This window comes from Simochromis diagramma, unplaced genomic scaffold (genome assembly GCF_900408965.1).
Source record: "Simochromis diagramma unplaced genomic scaffold, fSimDia1.1 OVJJ01000201.1, whole genome shotgun sequence".
In the NCBI taxonomy this organism is placed as follows: domain Eukaryota; kingdom Metazoa; phylum Chordata; class Actinopteri; order Cichliformes; family Cichlidae; genus Simochromis; species Simochromis diagramma.
The window spans coordinates 124719-149429 of NW_024387223.1; the positions used below are offsets into that span (position 1 = coordinate 124719).

The 24711-nt window shown below is 40.4% G+C and overlaps 2 protein-coding genes across 2 annotated transcripts; one reads left to right on the forward strand and one right to left on the reverse strand.

Annotated features, from left to right (window-relative positions):
* Nucleotides 1-6992: 6992 nt before the first annotated feature.
* On the reverse strand, nucleotides 6993-11034 carry LOC120746632 (chymotrypsin-like protease CTRL-1). Its single transcript, XM_040052062.1, has 6 exons — nucleotides 10931-11034; nucleotides 10602-10622; nucleotides 10116-10269; nucleotides 8443-8699; nucleotides 8237-8358; nucleotides 6993-7768 (listed from the first exon to the last, which is right to left on the reverse strand). Exons 1-6 carry the CDS (start codon nucleotides 10986-10988, stop codon nucleotides 7424-7426), a joined length of 957 nt encoding a protein of 318 aa, XP_039907996.1. The 5' UTR covers nucleotides 10989-11034; the 3' UTR covers nucleotides 6993-7423.
* An 8461-nt stretch (nucleotides 11035-19495) lies between these two features.
* LOC120746645 (programmed cell death 1 ligand 1-like) lies at nucleotides 19496-21599 on the forward strand. Its single transcript, XM_040052083.1, has 2 exons — nucleotides 19496-19922; nucleotides 20948-21599. Exons 1-2 carry the CDS (start codon nucleotides 19865-19867, stop codon nucleotides 21463-21465), a joined length of 576 nt encoding a protein of 191 aa, XP_039908017.1. The 5' UTR covers nucleotides 19496-19864; the 3' UTR covers nucleotides 21466-21599.
* Nucleotides 21600-24711: the final 3112 nt, after the last annotated feature.

Here is a 24711-nt window from a genome sequence, read left to right on the forward strand (position 1 = left end):
TTTCAGGATTCATAATTTATATTTAGAATTCTCTGTCTACTGAAATTTATTTTCATTTTTCATCCCACTAGCAGTTTAAGACTCAGATGTATCTGGATTTCTTTTCAGCAACAAAAATAGACAAATCAGCAGAGTTGGCACGGTAGAGGAGGATGCTAGAGACGGGGTGAGATGGAGGCAGATGATCTGCTGTGGCGTACTGTGTATTTTCTTTTTCTGTATTTTCATTGTAAAAATAATAATTTTTGTTGCAAAGAAGCAGTAAACATGAGTTCATGTTAATGAACAACTGGGTCACTCTCCAGGGATAGACTGGAAACAGAAACATGTGGACATAGTCCATTTTTAGGAGTCGACTTGTTTCTGCAGCATTCATGAAAGATAACCACAGTCCTGTTCCACTTTTTGTCCGCATCAGGAAATTGTTGTTTTATCTCCAAAGCATTAATACACCGGCAGAAGATCCACTGAAACAAAACCAGGTTTTAATATACAGATGTTTAATTCTCGGTCAGTATTTCTTTAGTTGTGAATTTTATTTGCTGAAATGCATCAATTGCATGTGTCTAACTCAAGTAATACCCTGTCCTGATTAGGGCTGTGCGATATGATCAAAATCTCATATCCCGATATAAGAATTCTATCGTCCGATAACGATATAAATCACAAAAATGTAACATTTTTGTAAATTCTGTGAATCTCGGGCAGCTCGACTTGCAGGAAGTGTTTCCAGCTGCGCGTCATGTAGCTGGAGTCGAGTGTTTTAACCGATGTATGAAACTAGACATTTTTATACATAAGTTGTAACGGCCGCCGTTTTCTTTGTATTTATTACACGGCATGCTGCGGGGAAAAGCCTGTTCTAACGTTTGAGTCTAAGGTTTATTTTTTAGCACCTGGCAGCTTTTTTGCTTCTCATCCGTAAATAATCTGCTCTTTCACGTGATTTATTTATTTATTTTGAAAAGTCTCAACAGGATCTTGAGCTTTATTTTGAAAGGTTTATGTCGAACATAAACAAGTGGACACGCGATGGTTTTACTGTCATTGTTGCTAACGACAACGCATAAAAACAGGCGCTTGTCTTTCCGTAGTGTGGTTATATAACATAAAAGAGAAAGAGAGAACTTTAAGAAATTAATATAGCCACTAGAGTGGCCGTCAAAACGATGAAAAATATTTCCGTAAAGTTTATTTTGCGACACCACGAAACAAATGATAGCGTAAAATGAAAGGATAGATGTTTTTACATCCTCATCCGATATATATCGTTATATCGAACAGCCCTAGTCCTGATGTCCTAGATCCTCCTGTGAGCAGAGGAGGAGACATGCGGCTCTTCTGATTCCTTCTTTTTCAATCCCTCCATTTAAAAGCACAAGTTCGCACTGCAGTAGTTGTACACTGTTAAAATCTGGACATCCTCTACTGAGAAAACAACTGTGAGTAACAGGGACAGCTCCATTTAAAGTGTATTTATACAACAGTTTTGTGTGACATATGTTGGGACATTTATATATAAGAGCTAATTTGTGATATTTTGTATTATTGAATATGGCACTTTATCTTGTTTGTTACTGTTCTTATTTATTGGATGAACTGTCATCGCATACTTTGCCTTGGGATTAATAAACTTTTCTGATTTCTCTAGACTGTTTCTGTGAATCTCATTTATGCTCCAGATCAGTTTGCAGACGGTGAAAAGAAAGTAAGGTGGTTTAAACGGTTACTTAAGTCTTTAAAATGTTCACATTTTACACTCAAGCTCACATAAAACGTGCCAGGCATGAAAACCAGCTTGGCTGCACTTCACTGTCTGGTGCGATCCATGTTCACAACCAGCAGCAAAGAGTGACACTGACTGTTGCGTCCAGCCAGCTAAACCCTGGGTTGGTTCCTTCTTGTCTGCCAACATGGGCCCCAACAGCTCTAAAACACCCCCTCTTAATGATGCTGTACCATAAAGCTCTATTTTGGGTCTAGTCTTGTTTGCACTGTATATGTTGCCACTAGGAGTAAATGGTACTTTTGTACAGAAGTTTTCATTTCACTGTTTTGCAGATGACTTGGATATTTCTTTGTCTTTAAAAGCAGAGACAGATTCATTTCAGTTGTTATTACGTTGCCTTGAAGCCATTTAACAGTAGATGTTCTTAAATTTTTATACATTAAATGAAAACAAAAAAAGAAATTGTCATTTTTGGCAAGTCCAGCCAGTGCTTTGTCAGAGGAACTCTGTCAGCTCATCTTGGAGTATCCGATGGATTCGTCACCAAATTGCAAAATCTGAATGAATTTTTATGACTTTTAAGTGTTTTGTGGGGATTTTTCCTAAGGATTATAAACTGGCTAAAACCCAGGATAGAAATAATATACCAGCTTCCATCATCAGACGAAACTCCAAATACGTATCAGAGGATAACTCACGTCCAACTCAGGCCACAAAAACTGAACCCTCGACAGGGGAAAACAACACCACGCCGAACCTCCTCTGGGAATCCCAGCACAGAGAGCAGAAACTGACAGGTGGAACCGTGAAGCAGTGAGCTGGGTTTTTAAAAATGCGTCGCTGCTGCCTGATGTTGGGCCCACAGAGGAAGACGACTCACGAAGATGAATTATGGATTTGATCAACTGGTCCCTGAATGCAATTGACACCCTCTTCTCGACGAGAAGCCTGGGTTTGGGAGAGCCCATTGAAGACATCTATCTTTTTGGAACCATGATAACAGGGTTCTTGCTGATCGGCGCTGGCTAGGCCCAGGCTTATCGAAGAATAAAAAAAGCAGAAACAGCTGTTGGGCCTCCCTGCTGCTGCGGAGTCGGGGCGGTCTGCCTCTCCCCACCGCAGGGAAAAGGGTAACACCACCTGAGTCTGGGTGCAGTTCCCCCCTCCAGGGGCAAGGGTACCTAGACCCGGTTTGTAGAGTACGCTTGGGGAGTGTGATCGTGTGTACAGCGTCTCTTTATGTCTGTCTCCACGTTGGTTGAGTGTGGAGTAAGTGCTTATGAGAGCATGAGGGTGGGAATGGATGTTTGTATCTGTGTGTGCCTGTATGTCTGTGTCTATATGTCAGGTTGGGTGTCAGACGCCACCTCTCTGGGGACATCTCAGGCCCTCCAAGGTTTGGAGGCCTATCTCCCCCCACCACCACTTCCCCTGCCAGTGGCGGACTCCCTCAGACATCGATGCGTTGGTGGTTCTTTGTGTGGGCGTCCAGGTACACACCGGCTCACTCCTTGGCGGCCGCTTATCGGGGCCTGGAGCCTGGGGCTCGCTCGGGCCACTTCGGAGGTGGGGTGCCCCCGGCCTCTCGGCCTGGGGCTCGGTCACTCAGGCACGGCTGGCTGCTGGCGGAGCTCACGGGCGCGTCACTGCAACTCCCCCTGGCTTCTGCTCCGCGCGGCTGCTGAGTGACCCCTCATCTGGGACTCTCCTCAGCTCTTTCTGGGACAGTGGCGCGGCTGCCCCTCTGTTGGTCTTCCTTGGTCTCTTGTGTTCTGGGGGCCTCTGGATGTCTGGAGTTTTGATCTCCTCCATACCTGCTTCATGCCCTGGAGGACGGGGCTGTGGCCCCCCCACACCCTCTAGCAGATCATTACATGAAGGAACCTTTTAAAAACAAGCGCGTCCATGCTCACAGGTGTACACACGGGTGATCACACCCACAAACTACACCCTTTTTGGCTCCTGCCTCAAAGCACACTGTGTTATGTTGATCTTATGTGCTGCACAATAATGTTTAATATTTAGTATTTACTGTCATATTCCCATATATCATTGTGATGTTGTTTATTCTATTACTCTTGTTCTCTTCTGCTTGTTTTCTTTTTTCTTTCTCAGCAGGTGATCCAGGTGATTGATAGATGCATTTTTTTTCTTTTCTTTTTTTCTGCTCATTCTGTTGGTTTTTGTCTTTTGCCCTTCTCCCCCGTCCCTCTTCTTAGCTGTTTCTCTTTCCCTCTTTCTTTCTCCCCTTCTTTCCTCCAGTCAAGTCTGTCCCATATTCAGCAAGTGAAAATAAAATAAACAATAAAAGGTGAATTAAATGGACCATTATGGCAAGGCTGGGATGGTCAATTTGGTAAAGTAAATCCGTTGGGCATCTTTCTTTGCCTTTAGACAATAATTCTGATCGCAAAAGAGCCAAACGGGACAGGCAAAAAAAAAAAAGAAAAAAAAGAAACAGCTGTTCAAATCCCCACAAGGCTGCCCGCTATGTTGATTGGAATGATGGATTAGCGAATTCCATAGAGAAAATGGAGGGAGGCTCAGCCCCCACCCATCTCAACATGATGCTTTTCCTGGCCAACATTAACAGTGACTGAATTACATGCTCATGTTGTACCAGTGAGACGGGAATATATCCCAATATACACATTAATGGGTTTTCTGTCACCTGATGACTAATGGCTGTACTAATATTGGCGCAGACCTCTTTCCAAAATGACTGGATAATAGCACATTCCCACAAGCAGTGGAATGCCCACTCTGACCTTACACTTGAGACAGTTTGGAGATGTTCCCATATTATACTTACTATAAATATACATTTCATTTCATTTCATTTATTCATTTATAAAGCACATTTAATAACAACAGGGCGTTGACCAAAGTGCTGTACAACATAACAATTAAACAGTGGCATTAATAACAACAACAGATAAAAATTAAAAACAGATTAGGATAAAAGAATTGGTAACTCCCCTACAGTTTTGAAAGCCAGAGTAAAAAAATATGTTTTAAGATGCGATTTAAAAAGAGTAACAGTTGGGGCCTTTCTAATGTGGAGAGGTAGATTGTTCCACATTTTCGGTGCCACAACCGCAAATGCACGATCTCCTCTACACAGCAAAATTTCCAGTGTTAAATTAACACTGGAGAGTGTCTATATGGGTCCACAACACTGTTGAGTGTTAAATTAACACTTTTGACAGTGTTATATGTTTAAAAGTAACCTAGTCAGTTTTGAAGATTAACAATGGCTAACACTGAGCAGTGCTGATTTTCTAACACTGGAATATTTCTAACATTTTGAGTTATTTTCCAGTGTTAGAAAATCAGCACTGCTCAGTGTTAGCCATTGTTAATCTTCAAAACTGACTAGGTTACTTTTAAACATATAACACTGTCAAAAGTGTTAATTTAACACTCAACAGTGTTGTATTTAACACTCAGAGGTGTGGACCCATATAGACACTCTCCAGTGTTAATTTAACACTGGAAATTTTGCTGTGTATGAACCATTCTAGACTTATGTAAAGTAAGGAGTAGGTGATCACTTGATCGAAGGGCTCTAGAGGGCGTATACAGCTGCACAAGGTCAGACAAATAATCCGGTGCCTGGCCATTTAGCACTTTATAAGTTAAAAGTAAGCTTTTGAATTTAATTCTAAAACGCACTGGAAGCCAATGAAGGGAAGCAAGCACCGGAGTAATATGTTGGTGTTTCTTCACACGAGTCAAAAGGCGAGCTGCAGCATTCTGTACAAGTTGGAGCCGGGCCAAGCTGGACTGACTGACACCCACATAAAGTGAATTGCAGTAATCCAGTTGAGATAAAACAAACGCATGAATTGCTCATTCCAAGTTTCTATAGGATAGAAAAGATCTCACTTTGGATAGGAGCCTTAATTTAAAAAAGGACCGCTGGACAACTGAATTAATTTGTTTCTCAAATGTAAGTTTGCTGTCCAAGAAAACCCCCAGGTTTTTTACATGCGTTTTAACAGCACATGTTAGGTTGCATAAGTCCAAATCTGGGGCATTGAAATTGGTCCAAAAATAATTACCTCTGTTTTATCCTCGTTGAAGGTAAGAAAATTTAAGGCCATCCAGGTTTTAACTTCGTCGAGACATTTGACTAACGATTTCATGGGCGTAGAGGTGTTTCTATTAAACCGAAGATAAATCTGGGTGTCATCGGCATATGAGTGAAAGCAGATGTTATGCTTCCTAAAGATTAGGCCTAGGCGCAACATATAGATTGAAAAAAGAATTGGGCCTAATACGGATCCCTGCGGGACACCACAAGTAAAAAGAGCTGGGGAAGAAATAAAATCATCAAGGCTCACGGGAAAAAGTCCTCTTGGAGAGGTACGACCTAAACCATTCCAAGGGGATACCTTTGATACCACATTGTGCCAAACGGGAGATCAGAATGCTGTGGTCAACAGTATCAAAGGCTGCAGTTAAGTCTAGGAGCAGGAGCACAGCTGGGTCTTGTTAAGGTTCACATAATTGAGGAAGGGGAGTACAAACAACCATGGTCCAGAAGATCTTGGTCAAACAATTGATTTTAATGAATACACGCGTGGGAAGACCAGTCTGTACGCAGACAGCACTTGATCTTCGACTTAGTCAAAGCATACACAGATTTTTATAGCATCAGGGTTTGAATTTAATGATGCCCCTTCATACGTCACAGACAGAATATATACACACGTCAAATCAAAACCACAATGACTTTTAACACAGTTTAAAAGAACATTGTCTTCTATCTCGTCTGAAACACGAACCCCACATCCTGCCAGACGCTGTTCCTCTTTCCAGAGACAAACATGACCAACCTCTCACCTATAAATGAGTCTAACTAATGTGTGTGTGTGTATGTGTTGACCTTACATGCCCTCTCATCTCACCCGTTGCACTTCTGACCTTTTACCAGACCAGAGGCTCATCCTTATGTGTAATAACCTAACTGAAACTATATGTACTATGTTGAATAAATGTTTTAATCAAGAACCTCTACTAAGAGCTTAGTAAAAGAATATAAAAGTATAACAGACAATTTGAATAACCTAGTAATTCAAATAGCCTCGTCTAACCTGCTCAGAATAACTTAGACTCTGCTTTCCCTTCTGCAAACTCTCTGCAACTTCCTGTCAGCCTGCAACTTATTCTTTCTAAAACACACACACTGTTTAAACCTCTGAATACAATATCAATGCTGCAGATTCTACTATTAATGCAATGGTAATGATGATGATTATTTAACAATAGCAGTAAAATAATTTCCCTGCTCCACAGTCTCCTGAGTCAGTGATTAATAAAATATCATTAAGCATTTTTAAGAGGGCAGTTTCTGTGCTGTGGTGGGTTTTGAAGCCCGACTGGAACTTCTCAAAAATATTATGACTGTTTAGAAAGGATTGCAGATGCTCAAATACAGTCCTTCCTAGAATTTTTTGACAGAAATGGTAGCTTGGAGACAGGTCTAAAATGAACAAGAACAGAATAATCAAGTACTGGCTGCACAACAGCGTGCTCTTATCCAGTTGGTTCTACTCCAGAGCTGAGACTGCTATTAAAAATAGTTAAAATCTGAGGGGCAGGATGATGTCTTTATGCTATTGCAAAGCTCTTCTACCTGGTTAAGACATGTTCTTCATGTTTGTATTGAACTTGAGTAAATGTGTTGATCTAGTTTCCAACACTTCCAGCAAACACATGGAGCAACACAACAAGAACACACAGAGAGGAGAAGTGAGTGAAGTGGATCAGGTTTTCCCCACTGCAAAACACACCCACACATGTCGGAGAAGTGGGAGGGGCAGTAGGAGGAGCAGTGGTTTGTAATGAACTGTGTGGGGAGGTGAAGGTAACAAAGCCTGGTGGTGTCCCTGTAACTGTGTCGCTGATCCATTTCTGGTACTGGGACACAGGAGTGTAGACTGAAGGAGATGCAGTACATCCAGGCACTGTGAAAACTCCACTCTGGAGCCAGACTGATTTACTCTGAGTCATGAGTGGCGCTCCAAGTTTATCCTGTGGAAAGACAGTGATGAAAGTTATTAGGACAGATACAGATGTGTAACTCTTAGAAGTTGACCTTTTTCACCTGAGAAAGTTTTAACTTTGTTGGTAGTTTTGTTGCAAACTGCTCAAATAAATTAAGGGAGTAGTTGATCATCACAGTATATCACAGTCAGTAAAACTTAATCGATGTCAGTCTGTCCAGTTAGGAAACATGAACCACTGTGAATCCATTTCAGCTGCTTTGGTGCAAATGAAAGTGACGATTCCACAGACAGAAAGTTTCAGACAGCTCTTTTAAAGGAATCAGTTTCATTAAACAAATTAGTTTTTTTTTAAAGAAAAAAAGACCTTTGATTAAATATGAATATTAATATTTATAGACAACGACAGTAAAACAAGTAAATCAAAGTGTGAGTAAAGATGAGATTATCTCAGTGACAGTCAACAACAGATTATAGTAAATAAAGTTGTGGTCACCCAACATGAATTCGTCTCTCTAGTACAGATGATGCTGTCTGGGATCCATGGAAATCTGGCTTTGCACACATCGTTTCCCACTACTGATACTTTTGCCTCCTGCAGGTTATATCTCAATGCCTCTGTTTGGAGAGAATTTAAACATCAAGCTTTTCTAAAGACTCCAACATAATGCTGTAAAATCAAATAAATATTTTATGATTTACCAATGTCACCAAAGCCGATGGCCCAGCTGCTGGTCTCATTGTTGAAAGTGCTGTTTTCTGAGGCCAAGCAGATCGGCTGAATGTAGTCTGTGAAATTCACAGGAGCCGACAGCTTCAGAAGACAAATATTGTTCTCACGAGTCAACGAGTTGAATCCGGGATGGCAGGTGGCGTTTATCACGTTCAGCCTCACTTTATTTGGGTCTGGATCTAACACCCTGTTGCTGCCCAGCAAGACCACCATGCTTCTGTAATCCCTTCACACACAACAGATATTTTTATTGTGCCTCATGTTGATCATTGTCACAGAGCAAAGCAGTCAATGTCACGAGTTTCCTTTTTCCTTTCAGCCCTTTGTCATGTGTGTGTGTGTGTGTGTGTGTGTGTGTGTGTGTGTGTGTGTGTGTGTGTGTGTGCGTGTGTGTGTGTGCGTGCGCGCGCGCGCGCAGGTGGTTGAACCTGCTGGCGCACTACATAAATGAGTAATTAACTCTGATGGTCAGATTCATCCATAACACTGAGTAAGTTTATGTTTCAGGTGCTGCATGGAGATCTAGTGTTTGTAGAGGAGCAAGCTCAACAAACATCAGCAAACACACAAACTGTGTGTGATACTTTTTTAAAGCAGGAACTTTTTCCAACATGTCCGGATATGTAACTTACATCTTTATGATTCATTCATGAGTTTCTAAAATCAGATCTTGGATCAGTGATTGTGCTGCTGATAATTCTGTGTTTTCCAAAGGTTGCATGAAAGCATCAGATTAGTTCAGGTTAAACTGGTTAGTTTGCAGGACTGTGGTGAAGGTTACAGAGCTGCTCTGTGTTGGGCTGGTGCAGAGCGTGGTCAGTGTTAGAGTGCAGACACCAAAGTCAATTTATGCCAATCCTTAAGTTCTCTTTTGAATGCTGACATTACACAGTGCAGGGTTTGGCTATCAGCCACAGAGCTCATGTAACTCATGTAAATCTGTTTATATGTTTTTGAAGTGAGCAGCGACTGTGACGTGAGGTCAGCTGATCACAGCCTGCACACAAAGAAAACTCACAAAACAATTGACTGTGTGATTGAGTCTTTCCCAGCATGTGTTCGTTAATGAGCCTTACAGAGGTGCGTAGTTGTATTTATTAGCTGCAGGTTCCCCGTTTAAAAACTTTATGCTAAGCTAACCATCTTCTGACATGAATGGACAGAATGATCAATATTTTCATGTGACAGCATATCTTTGACAAATCAATGCTCCGAAAAAACAGTGACTTGGATGTGTGGTGTAATTGCATTGTACAGTAGATGTTAATGCAGCCGGTCAGTGTAGTTAGGCTGATGGCAGCTAGAGGGCGAGACCAGTGTGTTTTTGTATAGAATGTTATGTTATGTGTGGGCAGAGCAAGAACAAGAAAATAAAGTGTGGTTATGAATCGTACAGTGGACCCGCGTATAATTGAATAACATGACAGGATGAAATTAAATTAATGTGACATCTGGTTTGATTGTTGTGCAGACAACTCTGTACTTTGCAGTTCAGCAATTTGTGTAACAGCTGTTGTTTTTAAATGTTAAAAGAAGTGAGCAAATATTTAAAAAAAACATCTCTAGTGCACATAAATATTGCACTTCACCTTCATCATCATATTACTCCTCAACAAAGTGTAAACTTGCAGCAGTGACTCACGTTGGTACGGAGGATGCAACTGTCAGCACCCACTGGTCGGTGATCAGAGACCCTGCAGAATGAGTGTTTACAGCAGCGAACCAGGGCCAACTTCCTGGTGCAGCGTCACGAGCTCCTGTGATGCTGCTGCTGTTCACAGCACTTCTGCCACATGCTGACAAGAGAAGAGAGAGCACAGCTAAACAGATCAGCCACCACATTAAAACCACTCAGAGAGATAACACTGATCAATGCTCTGCTGGGAGATCCTGAGCAGTGACATTCATGTGGATGTTATTTTAACATTAGACTGTGGTTTACATGTGATCCACAAATGTTCCTCCTCTGTGTCAGAAAACTGGAAGATTTTACTGAACAAATTCACATCACAGTTTATAGAAAAACCAAAGTCAGCACACTCAAATGTGGACATCACAGATTTATATGTGCTCATTACTGTACAGCTGACAGAAGGAAGACAAGGTTCAAATGTCTTTGGATGCTTACTGGGCTTCTGTGAGTGACAACCTGGAAATGAGAACACACAGACAAACCTGTGAAAGTAAGCACTGACTGCTTTCTTCGAACTTGAAGAATTGATCACACTAAACACAACACTTTTTAGGGGGAGGGGATTGTAGATCTTTAGGTCTAGTTTCTATATTTAAAACAGCTTTTAAGAAAATCTGCATCTTTGCTGAGACAAACTTCAACTTTTCATTGATGATGTTGATAATTTTGACATAAAACCTTTAAACATTAACCCACCAGTTCATCTTTAAGTGACATGTCTTTGCTTTATAGAAAGAGAACAACCAATCAAATCATTTTCTCACCTTTGCAGAAGAAAACGATCACCACAGTGAAGCAGCACACAAACTGTTGGAGAGCCATGGTTAACTGCACCTCTTTCAGGTCATCTTAGACTTTAAATATGTCAAATTTATGTCCAGCTCCGCCTGTTCCTAGCAGTCATCAGGGCCCCACCAAAGAATCCAGTCAGACTCGTTGGTCTTTGTGCTTTTTGACCGCAGTTATGCATGATGCACTGAAATTTGGGGCAGGTTCAGTTTTCAGTTCAGTTTTATTTATACAGCCCCAAATCACAACAACAGTCACCTGCTACTGTAAGGAAGACCCTACAGTAGCAGGTGAAAGTCCCCACACAGCAGACTGCAATCAGACCTGATCAGTTTGTTACTGTCACTGACGGTGTCATATTTTTGGGATATGTCACGCACATTTTATATGTCACGCACATTTTAAGGCACAGATGACACTTTTTAGGTTACAAATAATCCGGTTATTTGTCGGGCCTTTGGTACTCTTGGGGCCCGGTTGTCCCGGTTTCACCTCTGTCTACCTTCAGGCTTCTGGGGGGCGTCGCTGCAGTTTCAACACCCTCACTATCACATATTTGTGACACTCTCTCACTCACACACACAATAAGAAGATTGTTGATTTATGTATTTCTCAGTTTTGTGTCCCGCATGTCGTATCTTTGTTTTGGTTTTCGGTCTGTTACAGGTGCAGCAGTTGGCGATACATTTTATTTGCTTGTATCAGCGAGCCGTCAGACAGGTTTCTTTTTTGTCTTTCCTCTGATTTGGTTTAGTGACCAGCCCACTCTGCTCACAGGATTTCTGCTCTTAGTGGGTTTAAGAACAGCAAGCTGGCTCTCACAACTGGATCTTCAGCACAGCAGGTGGGTGTCTGTGACTAACAGGCAGGTCAACAGCTGAAACTGAACAGAGAGAAAGTTGAAACAGTGAAGCAGCCACCGCACTGACTGAGTAACATAACAATTTGATGAAGTATGACGAGGAGAGGTGCAGGTTACCAGAGGTGTGGACTCGAGTCATATGACTTGGACTCGAGTCATTAATTTTATGACTTTAGACTTGACTTGAAAAAATGTTCTAAGACTTGTGACTTGACTTGGACTTTTACACCAGTGACTTGGGACTTGAATTGGACTTGAACCGGTTTACTTGAAAAGACTTGATATTTCACCCCAAATATAAAATTTAACATGCATATTATATAGAGATTGAAAATGTGACGTCATTCAGGGGTAAACCGCAAAGGATTCTGGGAACTCGTGGCAAGCGGTACTAGCGCACGCAGGCTTTCAATTACAATCAGTTATACAGCGATAAAAAGAAGCATAAAAATGTCAAGAAGCTGTTGTATTATTAACTGCAATAGCCGGTCGCATGACAGCCACGGGAAGCCGACGGGTAAAGAGATCGGTTGTTATCGGATTACGTTGTTGAAGAGAAATTGTTCGAGCCATGTTTCCGAAGTAACAAAGAGGCGACTGGATTGCAGCCATTCAAAGACCAAATATTACGTCCCAGAACACTCCAGCTCACAGGTTAGTCTGCTCCAAGCATTTACACGACGGTCGGTGTTTTTTTAGTAGTTAATGCATCATTTTCATAACATAATTGGTGATATAGGTTACAAGCAAGTCTGGCGCTGAACAGAAATTGTCGCGCTATGCTCCTTTATTTATTGTGCATAAACAGTGAATTGTCCTGACACAATATTGCGTTTCGCTTCTGTTATTATGGTACATTGACAAAAACATATACTTTTATTCACAGGATAAAACAGTTGTTTTGTATCACCAATCGCCCAGTACGATTACAGCATACAATATTATTGTCACTGCTACATTTCTGTGATGTGTACCAGAAATTATTTCCACTACTAATTAATTACCGTTGAGCTCAAAGGTCCTATTAATAAACGGTTAACGAATGTGTATTTATGACGACGATTTGTGAGACTGGTAAACTTATGATATGTACGATGGTCTTTACTTTCTACACGGTGCATTTCAAGGTCCTGCACCCATCCGTCGGTAAACTGTACCTGGGCTTGTTGCAGTGACCGGAAGTTACTAAACTTCATGCGTGTATGCACTCACTCCAAGAACCGTATAATTATAAATATGCATATAAATATGCTACGATGAGATAGCTGACTTCATCTAACTAGCAAATGTTGTCCAGGCTCCGTTGGTGATGCAGTTTTTTTTTTAATGATATTTTTTTAAAAAATATCATTTATTTATGTATGATATTTTTGTCATGCGATTTTAAAGCTGGTCCTACAACCGCATCCAAGAATAACATGCAGCTTATCTCAGAACTGTCGGTGAAAATTATTCTTGGAGCTAGGTTTAATTGAGCTGCATTCTAAAGAGGTGCAATTTCACAATTTGTGTATATTTTCTACGTTCACTATTTTGTCATGTGTTGAGAAAAACACAGATTTAAAAATTACATGGTCTAATATTTACATTTAGCATAACTGCAACATGCTTTTTTCGTTTTTTTTTTAAAGACTCGAAAGGACTTGAAATTCAAAGTTTCAGACTTGTGACTTTACTCGGACTTTTACACCAGTGACTTGAGACTCGACTCTGACTTGCCTGACATTACTTGAGACTTGACTTGAGACTTGAGGATAAAGACTTGAGACTTACTTGAGACTTGCAAAACAATGACTTGGTCCCACCTCTGCAGGTTACATACCACTCAAGAACAGCCACTTCTAGAGGAGGGAGGCAGACACACACACACACACACACACACACACACACACACACACACACACACACACACACACACACACACACACACACACACCAAGAAGCAGGAGGGAGGCAGATGAGTAAGGGAACAGCTGTTACAAAGACAACAAGCTGCAAAGGTGAGAAAATAAGAGTGAGACAGTAAAATGGTGCTAACAGAGCTTCATTATGTTGCCTCATAAATGACTGTGTGACTGATTTAAATTCAGTGCCACACAGACATTACTTATCCACACAGGGAAAAGCAGGTGGTGGGTAACATAATATTCCAGAAACACGCTTTGCTGATCCGATCAGCTGTTCATAACACTTCCTACGTTAGAATAGATGTCAGTGTGAACTATCAAGGCTATACTGGTGTTTTTAAAAGTTATCTTTGACTTTATGACTTTCTGTGTCGTTTCTGGGATGCTTAGGACTCATATTGCACTGCTGGAAATAGTTTATTTTGATGCATATGCTGCTTTTTGCAAATTTGCATTATAATATTTATTTTCGTTTTTCCTGCAGTATATAAAATTGGTGTATTTCAAAAATAAAACTATGAAGACACTCAAAATAAATTTCCTGTTATTTCGTGCAACTTTTTTGTATTTACAGTTTTGAGGGATAAGCCTCTTAAATTTCTCTAACTAGAAATATATGTTAAAAAAACAAAAACAATTTTCAATTTTTTTGTAGTTTATTGCATTTTCTTGCAATTTATGTAATTTCTATGCACTTAATGCAGACATATTATTAAAGTTTGGGCTATAATGGTTGTATTGATGCATAGCAACTTGAAATGCTCCCAAAAATGGCTCCACAGCAGGTAAAAATATAATATAAGCTCTGGCGGACTTGGTTCTATGGTAGGTCTTAAAGGGTTAATGTGTCATTATCACCTTTGTCCACCAGGTCCCTGCAGAGTTACTCACTTTCTCCTCCAATACTCCAAAGAAGGTTTGACTTGCAGTATAAGAGCTGTGTGAACTGTGTCCAAGAGTTTGTGTTTTAAAACATTTATTCTGTGAAAAGTAAAACAATAATCTCCATGTTGTGTTCAGCTTCGCTGAAAACACGCAGACACTGTCAGGCCAATAAAACAGGTCTAACAGCATTAGCCTACTTGTTGTTGACCATGTTCACACAAATGAGATTTCAAGAAAAAGATCATTCTGCAAGCAAACAAAAACTGTCAACTCCCATCATCAGATAGAAGGCTTACATAGAAAAAGTGCTGGTGTGAATGAGTGAATAAGGCGGGCGTGTAACGGGCTTTGAATGCTCAGAGTAGGAAAGCATTACATAAGAACCAGTTTACTGGTTACTGATTAGTGTCGTCTCTGTTGCTTCTGACACAAAGATCAGAGACAAACAAACCACAGATGTGGATCATTGTTATTACTGTAGAGTCTTTACCTCACAATATAAAGTGCTTTGAGGCCCCTGTTGTTGTTTTATGATATATAAATAAAACTGAATTTGAGTTTGGCTTCTATGTTTCTGTGAGTCGCTGCAGCCTCGTTTATCTTATTGCGTCCTCTGAAATGTTGGTCAGTCGCTCTGCAGTGTCAGTTTTGTTTCTCCACATCTCAGTCCAGAACCATACTTTGTTGGTACTGAAGAGAGGCCTACTGCACCTTTATCACTCATGAGCAACACTGATGAGACGATGAAAAACATGAACCCTTTTCACCAGAAATACCATTAAAGAATAAAAATGTAAGAATGCTCTTTCACTCACCTGTAGACCCAAGAACTAGAGACAAAAACAGGACTTGAAGAGTGTTCATCTGTAGACAGTGGAGGGAATATAGGCAGCATAATGCTAAAGGAGCGTTAAAGAGAACGTGAGATCACACTCATATTTAATGATCTATAAGACAAAACACAAAGACAAAGCTGCTCACAGTGATAAACATGATATGATGTAATGAAAAAACATTAGGAATATGACATACAGTTTAAATGATGTGTTTAAGTGATTTTTGTAAACTTTGCAGTGTATCCACCAGGTGTCAGCAGAAGCCCAGAATCACCCACAGTCAGAGGAATGTAACTGCACTGAGTTGAATTTAGGATGGCTGTTTGCTATTGTTGTTATTCATTGTGAGGCTTTTACAGTGAAATGTAATTGTTTCACAAAGCAGTGGTTGTGTTTTCATGTTGATTCCAAATGTAAGATTCACTAAAGAAAGATTTCACATCATCCTTCCCAGATGGATTTTTGGGCATTAGGAGTTCAGACGTTCCTGTAACCTCTCCCAGCCACTTGGTTGTACGCTGTCCTAGCTTGCATCTTATGTGCTGGATAGTCTCTGTGACACCTTTACACAGCCTGCAGGGTCGTGTAGATCTGGTGCTCAGATGGACATTTTCTTGGCACTGATAGGATTTCTTCATGTTTTGTCCTCTGTCTGGGTGTCAGTGATTTTGGATCCTCCTTACCTTCTGACACGCTGTCAGCTCATCTTGGAGTATCATCTTCCTGATTTATTCATTGACGCTGTGCCGATGGCTCCAATCTTATTCTTAGTGTTTGGTTCGCTGTATTTACAAAAATGGCACAAAATATGAAAAATAGAAATTCGTCAGGAGGAGGTTGATGGCTATTGTTGTGTTTAGTTTTTTTATTCCGTCCGTAGCTTTATCTAAAAATGAGGAAGAACAGTGCCAATGCTTTCTGTAACTGATGGGGCCTTCTCCATTTAGCTGTGACATCACTGAGAGGGTCGTGTCCCTAACAGGCCTGAGGTGTTCACACAGTTTCACTTGTCTGTTGTTAACGGTTGTGATGGGCTCATGTTGGTAAAATGAGTCATTCCTGTCACACCAAAGACGTGGGTACTAACCATCAAGGACTCTTTGAAATCAACTGGGGTCCCACAACAGTGTCCAAGCTGGCACATTTATATTTGAGCTTCATTCATTGTTTGTTTGCTGACCTTTCAAAGTGAAAGTGAAACCAAGATGTGCCCACTGTGTTTTTCTCCTGTGTGTTTGCTGCTTCAGGGCCGAGTCTACATGTGCCTCCTGAAGACTCCCTGAAACTGGGGAATTGTATAGGCTGCCTGCTAACTTGAACTGGACAACTGAATGAAAAATGAATATCTAATCAACTACAGACTGTTAACATTTGTTCACTTGTTCAAGTATGACTGTGCCTTATATCAGTGTTGATAATTCCTTGTGGTATTTCTACTGAAATGTATTTTCATTTTCATTTTTCATCCCATTAGACATTTAAAACTGAAATGTATTTGGATTTCTGTTCGCCAAAGAAAATCAGCAGTGTTGGCACGTTAGAGGTGGATGGTAGAGATGGGGTGAGATGGAGGCAGATGATCTGCTGTGGCGATCCCTAATGAGAGAAGAAGGAAGAAGTAGACAGGTTGTACTGATGCGTGCTCAGTCTTATTTATATACAAAGTTAGATCTCTTCTCCACTCTCTTGTTAACCAGCTGAAAAGCAGCTTTATACATCACAGCTTTATTTAACCTCCACTTCATGGGCCTGGTTAGCTGGTATGATGCTGTTTAGCAAAAAGGAGACAAATACAAATATTTCAAAACAACAGAAACACAACTGATCAAGTCGTTGGTTTTATAGCAACAAAAGACCTCAGCTGAAACAGAAATCACAAAAGTAAAGAATAGACCTGCACATGTTTGACTCCTCTTGTTTTTATTTGTATCCAGTGCTGTGGGTGGTTAAGATTCCTGATTGTCTTAAACACTGACATGAAGACAACGGCTTCTTAAGTAGATGTTTGCTGTGCTTGCATTACTTTCATTTCTGGAAGTGGTGAACATGAGTTCATGTTAATGAACAACTGGGTCACTCTCCAGGGACAGAATGGAAACAAAGACATGTGGACACAGTTCATTTTCAGGAGTCGGCCTGTTTCCGCAGCATTCATGAAAGATAACCACAGTCCTGTTCCACTCTTTGTTTCGCATCAGGAAATGGTTGTTGCATGTCTGAAACATTAATACACAAGCAGAAGAAAGCAAAGTACAACCAAGTCTGGAAGTAGGGATGTTGGCATTGTTGGAGCTATTTGTTCTTTATTTTTATTATTTTGAAATTAGTTAAAGTTTGTTGTTAGTTTACTTATATTTTGGGGTTTATTTACAAGTTTATTTGTAGGTTAATATTTGTTTCAATGTTTTGTTTGTTTGATGTTACCTTGTTACATTAGTCAGTAAGAGCTGCAGGGCCATTTTGTTTCTATAAATAAAGAGACTGGTATAGGACCAGCATGCACTGGGGTGGGCCTGCCTACGAAATATTATCTCAGTGGATTCAAACCCCTGACCTGACCTTTCCGATCATAAAATTAATGAAGTATTCTGATTCAGATTTCTCTAGAGAGATGGCAGGTCTCTCTTGGAAATGTGATCTTAACCCCAGTGACACTTTCACCTGGATAAATAAAAGATAATAAATAATTTAATAATCCCAGAGTAGAAGGAAAAGAATGAAATGGCTTTAGTGGACGTGGAATTCTGTGGAAACTTAATCTGCTGCACAGTTGCTTTATGTGAATGTGCAGGATGAACAGGAGCCAGTAGTCTCACAGCTACATCCTGTAAACTAACTCACAGTTATTAGCTCTGTTTGTGGACCAGAGAGAAAAATCTGCATTTCATTGAAACCAGCTTTCTGTAACAGAGCATCAAACACACTCCTGCATCCAGCACCAAGTCAGGGACATTTACAGGAAAGTTGATCATATCTGCTTGGAAAGGTCATATTTGTTTTGCAAAGTTTTACTATCAAAAGGCAAAGAAGGAAGGAGTGGCTCACTACAAGAAGTCGAGTCATTTGTTTTGTGTGTGTGTTTTCTTTTCTTCTTCTTCTTCTTTTTTTTTTTTTTCTTATTTATTTTCACGTTAGCAGAAGTTGGAAGATGTGGCCAACTGGTATAGAACCAGCACGTACTGGGGTGGGCCTATGTTTTTTTGTTTTTTTTTACCAGAGCAGGAGAATCAGCAGGAAGTAAGAAAAAATGGATCTTGATATTGCTTGCCAAACTGGATTAATAAACTATAAAAAGTGCAACTTTCAAGTTTGGACAGTGGACTTCTTTTGCCTGCGTACAAAATATTATCTCAGTGCAGCAGTGGTTTGTGGATTTTTAATTGTGGGATGTTTAGTTTATCAAACAAAAGGAATTGCCACTACACTGCAGATAACAGTGCCTCTACTATGTTGTAAATTTTGACAAGATTACGTGTGCTAAATTGGTGTCAGTATCACCTTCAGACAACACCAGACACATTGTATGAAAATTAATTTAAATATAAAGCAACCAGTACTGCCAGATCTCTGCTCTGTGTGCTGGATTCCTGGATTCCCAGAATCTTGGCAGGAAGTTGGTGTTTTTTCCGGTTCCTTATCAAGGCACAGGTCAGACTTGAGTCAGCATGTGACACGTCTTTGAAGTTTTGTTTTGTAACCGACTGCTTTGTGTTCTTCACTAATAATTGAAACAACTTTGGCATCTGGGAGTGCATCTTGTGAGGACATACTGACTTTATGAAGTAGTTCAGCTATTTGTTTGTAATTTTGTGACACTTCCTTTCCTCAAACTGCTGCAGACGACGCATATGTCGGATTCTTAGTAGTTTAGATAGATGGAAGGAGAGGATATCTTTACAAAGTTTTTTTTCAACCAATCTAATTCCTGTACAGTGACAATAAAGGGCTTTCTTGATGTTTTGTCCTGTCTGTGTGACAATGGTACATTAGCTACATGATTTCGGATCCTCCTCTCTTTCTGTCTCCAGATGTCAGAGGCACTCGGCTCATCTTGGAGTGTAGTTTCACATCGTCACGTGTTTTCAGGCCAACGCGTGCTCACTCCCAAAGTGTAATATTTGACGCTACGTGTTTGCCCGACACTGCATGAGCCACGTGACAGTACAACAATCAAAACAAAAGAAAGGAGGCGGAGGAACAAACTGCGGCGGCTCTGTGACTTGTGAAAGCAGCGGTTCTTGCACACACAGTCGGGTCTCCTCTTCGATGACATCGCATCTAAAGTGTCGATCTCATTGCTCTCGTATTGATCCGTATCTGTACAAGAGTTGGTATCGACATTGCGATATATGGACCCTGCACGCACCAATACGTACTTTCTTTAAGCGATTGCGCTGGCGAATCACTTAAACTACAGGAATGTGGCTCATATCTGTTTCCTTTTTCTTTTTGATGATTTGGACTTCACTATCAAAAGGTAAACAAATAGGAACTGGTTGATATATGCGTGTGTTTTTTTTATTATTATTTATTTTTGCGCCATCCTTGCAGTTGGAGGATGCGGTCCACTTTCGGTTTCTGCTCGCTTCATGTGTTGACGCAGATATTAGCTGTCGGTAACAGACCTGCCAGTTCATCATCATCGGTGAGGAACGACTGTTTTCGTAAACTTTGCTGAAATATTTACGAAATGCTTCAGCAAAGTTTACGAAATTCAGCAGATCTGCGTGTTTTCGTGAACTTTCACAAAGTTTACGAAAACATTCGTCAGACACGATAAATGAACATGAATGAAAAATGAATTTAAACATGCAGGTAACGAGTGTAACCTGCGGTAGGTCTGCGCTCTGTGCTCGGATTCCCAGAATGTGTTTTCACCTGTTGCTGAGTCATCCTGTCACACGTCTTTGGAGTTTCGCTTTGTGATTCACTACTTTGTGGTTTTCAGCATTGAATGGTTGATTGAAACGACACTCGTGTGAGCTATCGGACGAAAATATCTTGGAGAGCATCAAGTGAGGGCAGATCATTTTATTTATTCATTTATAATTTTGTGACACTTGTCTTTCTCAGATTGCTGCAGATGATGTATACCTCAGCTTCTTAGTAGCAGACTATTTACATGTGTGAACTGATCACACTGATCACACATTTACATATATTATATTTTCACTCTTGGTTATGTGCGTTTCGGATTATTAGAATATGATCAACATGGTCTGTTATTGTTTGAAATTAATATAAGTTACAAATACATTCTCTCTGGGTTAGCCTCATTTTATGATTTAGGTTTTGTCCCATTCCAGCCCTGTGTGCAAGCACAAATGTTTGGCTACAGTTTAAATTACTTTCAGCAGATCTGCGTGTTTTCAGTCTCACCTGGATGTTGGATGTGTCTGTGTATTCACTCATCACATATGAAACACTTTGACCTTTTTGGGTTTTTCCCTGTAGTTTCCTTTGAGCTGAAGCACTAATGACTGTTCTTCTGTTGTGGTTTAGATCCGGATGAGGTGATCACAGTGAAGCATGGAGAGGACGTCACTCTCCAGTGTTGGGGTTTTACAGATGCTCCCATCGAGCTGCTGGAGTGGAGCAGACCTGAGCTGACAGACTACGTGTGGTACTACAGAGAGCAGCGCTCCTATGAAAAATATCAGCATCTGTCTTACAAAGGCCGCGTGAAGCTGAGAGACCCGGAGATGAAGAATGGAGACGTTTCAGTGATTCTGAAGGAAGTCACCTTCAATGATGCGGGCAGATATGAGTGTTTTGTCGGAACGAGGAGAACAAGAAACAAGCGGAGCTCCATCAGTGTCAGGGTGGAACAGACTACTAAAGATACCTCGGGTGGAGGAAACACTGAGAGAGAAAACAGGGATGTTGGAGGGAACATGGAGAGAGAAAAGTGGCGTGTTGGACAGATAGCAGCCATAGTGATTTTAGTGTTTGTAGCAACCACATTGATTTTAATGATTGGGGTGGTTGTAGCTGTGGGGGTAGAGCAGGTTCCCTACTAATGGGAGGGTTGGTGTGGTTTGATCCCTGTCTGCTCCAGTCTGCATCCTAAATATTTTCAGGGAAGATACTTAGCCCAAGTTGCTCTCAGATGCAGTCATTGGAGTCTAAATGTTAGACAGAAAGCTCTTACACAGAAAAAGTGCTGGTGTGAATGTTTGAATGAGGCAAGTTGTGTAAAGGGCTCACTCTGAGTGCTCACAGTAGAAAAGCATTACATAAGAACCAGTTTACTGTTTAATGTTGTCTCTGTTGCTTCTAACACAAAGATCAGAGACAAACAAACCCATGAGGATCTCCTGCAGAGCGATGAAGCTGGAAACGAGCTGCACTGAAATGTCACCTGATTCTTGAGTCTGCTGTTACTGTTACAGTTTGAGTTGATGGTACAGTCCCCGAAGAGTAAATGAATACAGTGAAAAACAAAACTACAACACAACTAAAATGCATTTTTTTAAATTAAAATAAATATTTCTTTTAAAAACGAATGTTTTGTAGACACATTTGAGCTGCTGCAAAAACAGCTAATGTGGCTCGTGTGTTTTTTCCTCTTTGTTAATAATGGTACAAACACTATGTGCTGTATTTGTCACTGAACACTTTACAACTTGATGAGATAAAATATTTTCTAAGAAGTTAATCCAACAAAGGTGTGTATGTGTGACCTTTTGACCTTTAGAATAGAATTCAACTTTATTGTCATTGCACATGTCACAAATACAAGGCAACTAAATGCAGTTATTACATTTTCAACCTCACCATGAAGGTAAATCACTGACAGAATAAGAATTTTTCAAGTGGGAACCAACTTGTTCAACTTTATTCCAACTCGATTCAAAATCAGGGCCGATCTTTATCTCTGTCAGATCCACAGTCAAATCCATAGAAACTGAGTTGTTACATTTAAAGTCACGTTCACATTTGAAGCATTTGGAATAAAAGAAAACATGATTTACAGACATAACATAAACATGTTTTAATGGCTCAACCAGTGCAGGTCACAGAAAGTCTCTGTCATACTGTGGAAACTCTGTTACTCAGCCTTCATTCAATCACTGCGTCCAGCTGACTGACAAGATTCATATCCTGGGCTGACTCAGAAGCAGAGCTGTTAAACTTGTATGTGTCACATGAGCGTAACTTTAAACAGTATTGTGTCCTCCTGTTCTTTGTTCAGAGTTTAGTTGTTTCTCCTGTGTTTAACATGGCTTTGCCCACTAGTGTGTGGTTGTGTGATGGAGTACACAGGTTAATTTGAAGGTCAGACTGCATTTTTTCATAATTCATTGTTTGAGCGCCATCTGGTGGTGAGTCTGGTAATTGTAAAAGGATGACGTGACTTCTCATGAGCATTGTAGTGTGGCTGATGGATGTTAAGCTGAACTTCTCTCCCCATTGGTTGTTAGACATTTTTTCCAATTCCATTTTGTATGCTGGCAGGCGTGGTCCTCTAGTTGGTCAGAGTGTACCTGTGGAGCTGCAGAGGCACAGAGAAGTATGGATCTGGCTGTAGCTGAAGGAAAAACTGAGGTTTGGGAGGAGTAAAGCTGTGGAACAAGATTTTCGGTGTCTGTTGGTTCCTAGATTTTATTTTTTACGCCCTTCTTTGTTGTTTTTTGCTCATGACCTAATTTAAAAAATGTGTTTACTGACATGTTTCAGCCATATAAACTTTTTTTCTCATAATGATGAGAGGTGGAAACTGCAGAACTACCTCCCTATAAGAGAGGAAGGAGGAGGAGGGTGTCGCTTGATGCTAGTGTGGACCGATCAAAGTTCAGTAGCACCTACAGATGGAGAAAGCTTCTTCACTTTGGCTGCTCTGTAAGTATGCTGTGATGTTTTTTGGTTTCTGAAAAGGATTAAAGATACTCTCACTCTGTTGCTTCACAAACATCCAGTTTGTGAAGACAAAAAGAGAGAAAACCACTTCCTGTTGTCTGCTTCTTCAGTTTGTAGATCGACCAGACTGATGGCGTTGCTGCTTTTTTCCTGAATGTGAAGCTTTAAACTAACCTGTTATTTCTCTTTAGTTTCAACTTCACTCCTCAGCAGCACAAAAACCCGAGGTCAGTCACCTTCTCCTGTCACAGTTTAAACCTAACATCAGCTACACCATAATAGAAGCTCCAAGCATTTTTTAATATTGTGGCATGATATCATAGTTATTACAGCCACAAACATGAATCAATTGCATTGGAATTCCACGTGAAAGACCAACACAAAGTGGTGTACACGTGAGAAGTGAAACAAAAATCATACATGATTCCAAACATTTTTTACAAACAAATAACTGAAAAGTGGGGTGTGCGTAATTATTCAGCACAGGAGAGATGTTGCACTTTCAGTGTAAGTAAAGTAAGTAAGACAAGCACTTTATCACCTACTCTGTGTCTTTTGAGAGAAGCCTTATTCTTAGTGCATTTCAATATGAAGCTGTGTGTAAATGGATGAAAGGACGATCTGATATCCTCGTGTTGGCGTTGTTCCCACATCATCATAATTAATGTTTTTTCCAGGGTCCACATTACAAGTGACCAATCACCTTCTTGTGACGTCATACTTTTGCGACTTCGAAAAATACCCGCCTTCAAAAACAAATGTTCTTCCAGAAACCGCCTTTTGTCCGCCGATCCGCCGATCGTGCATTATAAGTAGCCTTGTTTGGAGTTGTGCAGGGAGTCACTGTTTTACAGAACAGCATTATTACGATGTGGTCAAATTGGCCAGCAGGTGTCACGGTGGTGATGCGCTTCAGATTGTTCCGAAGCTTCAATACATTTCAGGTGTCAGGCCAAGGTTATTGTTTCCCTGCAGGGGGACCAACTATGTCCTGTCCGATAATAAGTGAGAGCAATAAATAGATAATTTTCTGTTGTAACCCACAAACTGAATGGTAATGGTGTAACGACACTCATCTTTCACTTTTCAGTGAAGCATAACGTCACTATCATTAATCTGAATTTACTCCTCACCAAATAACACATCCATAAATGTAAGTTCTCAAGAAACCACACTCTTTCACTTTCAGGAAAGAAACATGTGAATACAATTTTTTCCTCTCACAGCAAAAAAGCTTTAAAAACCATCAATATTTGTAATATGTTTAATGTCCTTGTTTTATGTCACTGCATCTCTCATTTTTTAAGCTAAACTTTTCTGTTTTTGTTTTCTCCCTTTTAATCGTACTTTCTATTTTATTTGGTTAATTTTACACACTCTTACACTGTATCATTCTGTATGAATAA

Bases quoted from the DNA above. Each gene is read 5' to 3' on its own strand.
- LOC120746632 (XM_040052062.1), bottom strand. From the start codon at position 10,988: ATGGCTCTCCAACAGTTTGTGTGCTGCTTCACTGTGGTGATCGTTTTC. The intron at 10,270-10,601 runs GTAAGCATCCAA...TTCTCTTGTCAG, and splicing joins TTGTCACTCACAGAAGCCCA to CATGTGGCAGAAGTGCTGTG. The intron at 7,769-8,236 runs GTGACCACAACT...GTCTTTCCACAG, and splicing joins GAGAGACGAATTCATGTTGG to GATAAACTTGGAGCGCCACT.
- LOC120746645 (XM_040052083.1), top strand. From the start codon at position 19,865: ATGTGGCTCATATCTGTTTCCTTTTTCTTTTTGATGATTTGGACTTCA. The intron at 19,923-20,947 runs GTAAACAAATAG...GTTGTGGTTTAG, and splicing joins TTGGACTTCACTATCAAAAG to ATCCGGATGAGGTGATCACA.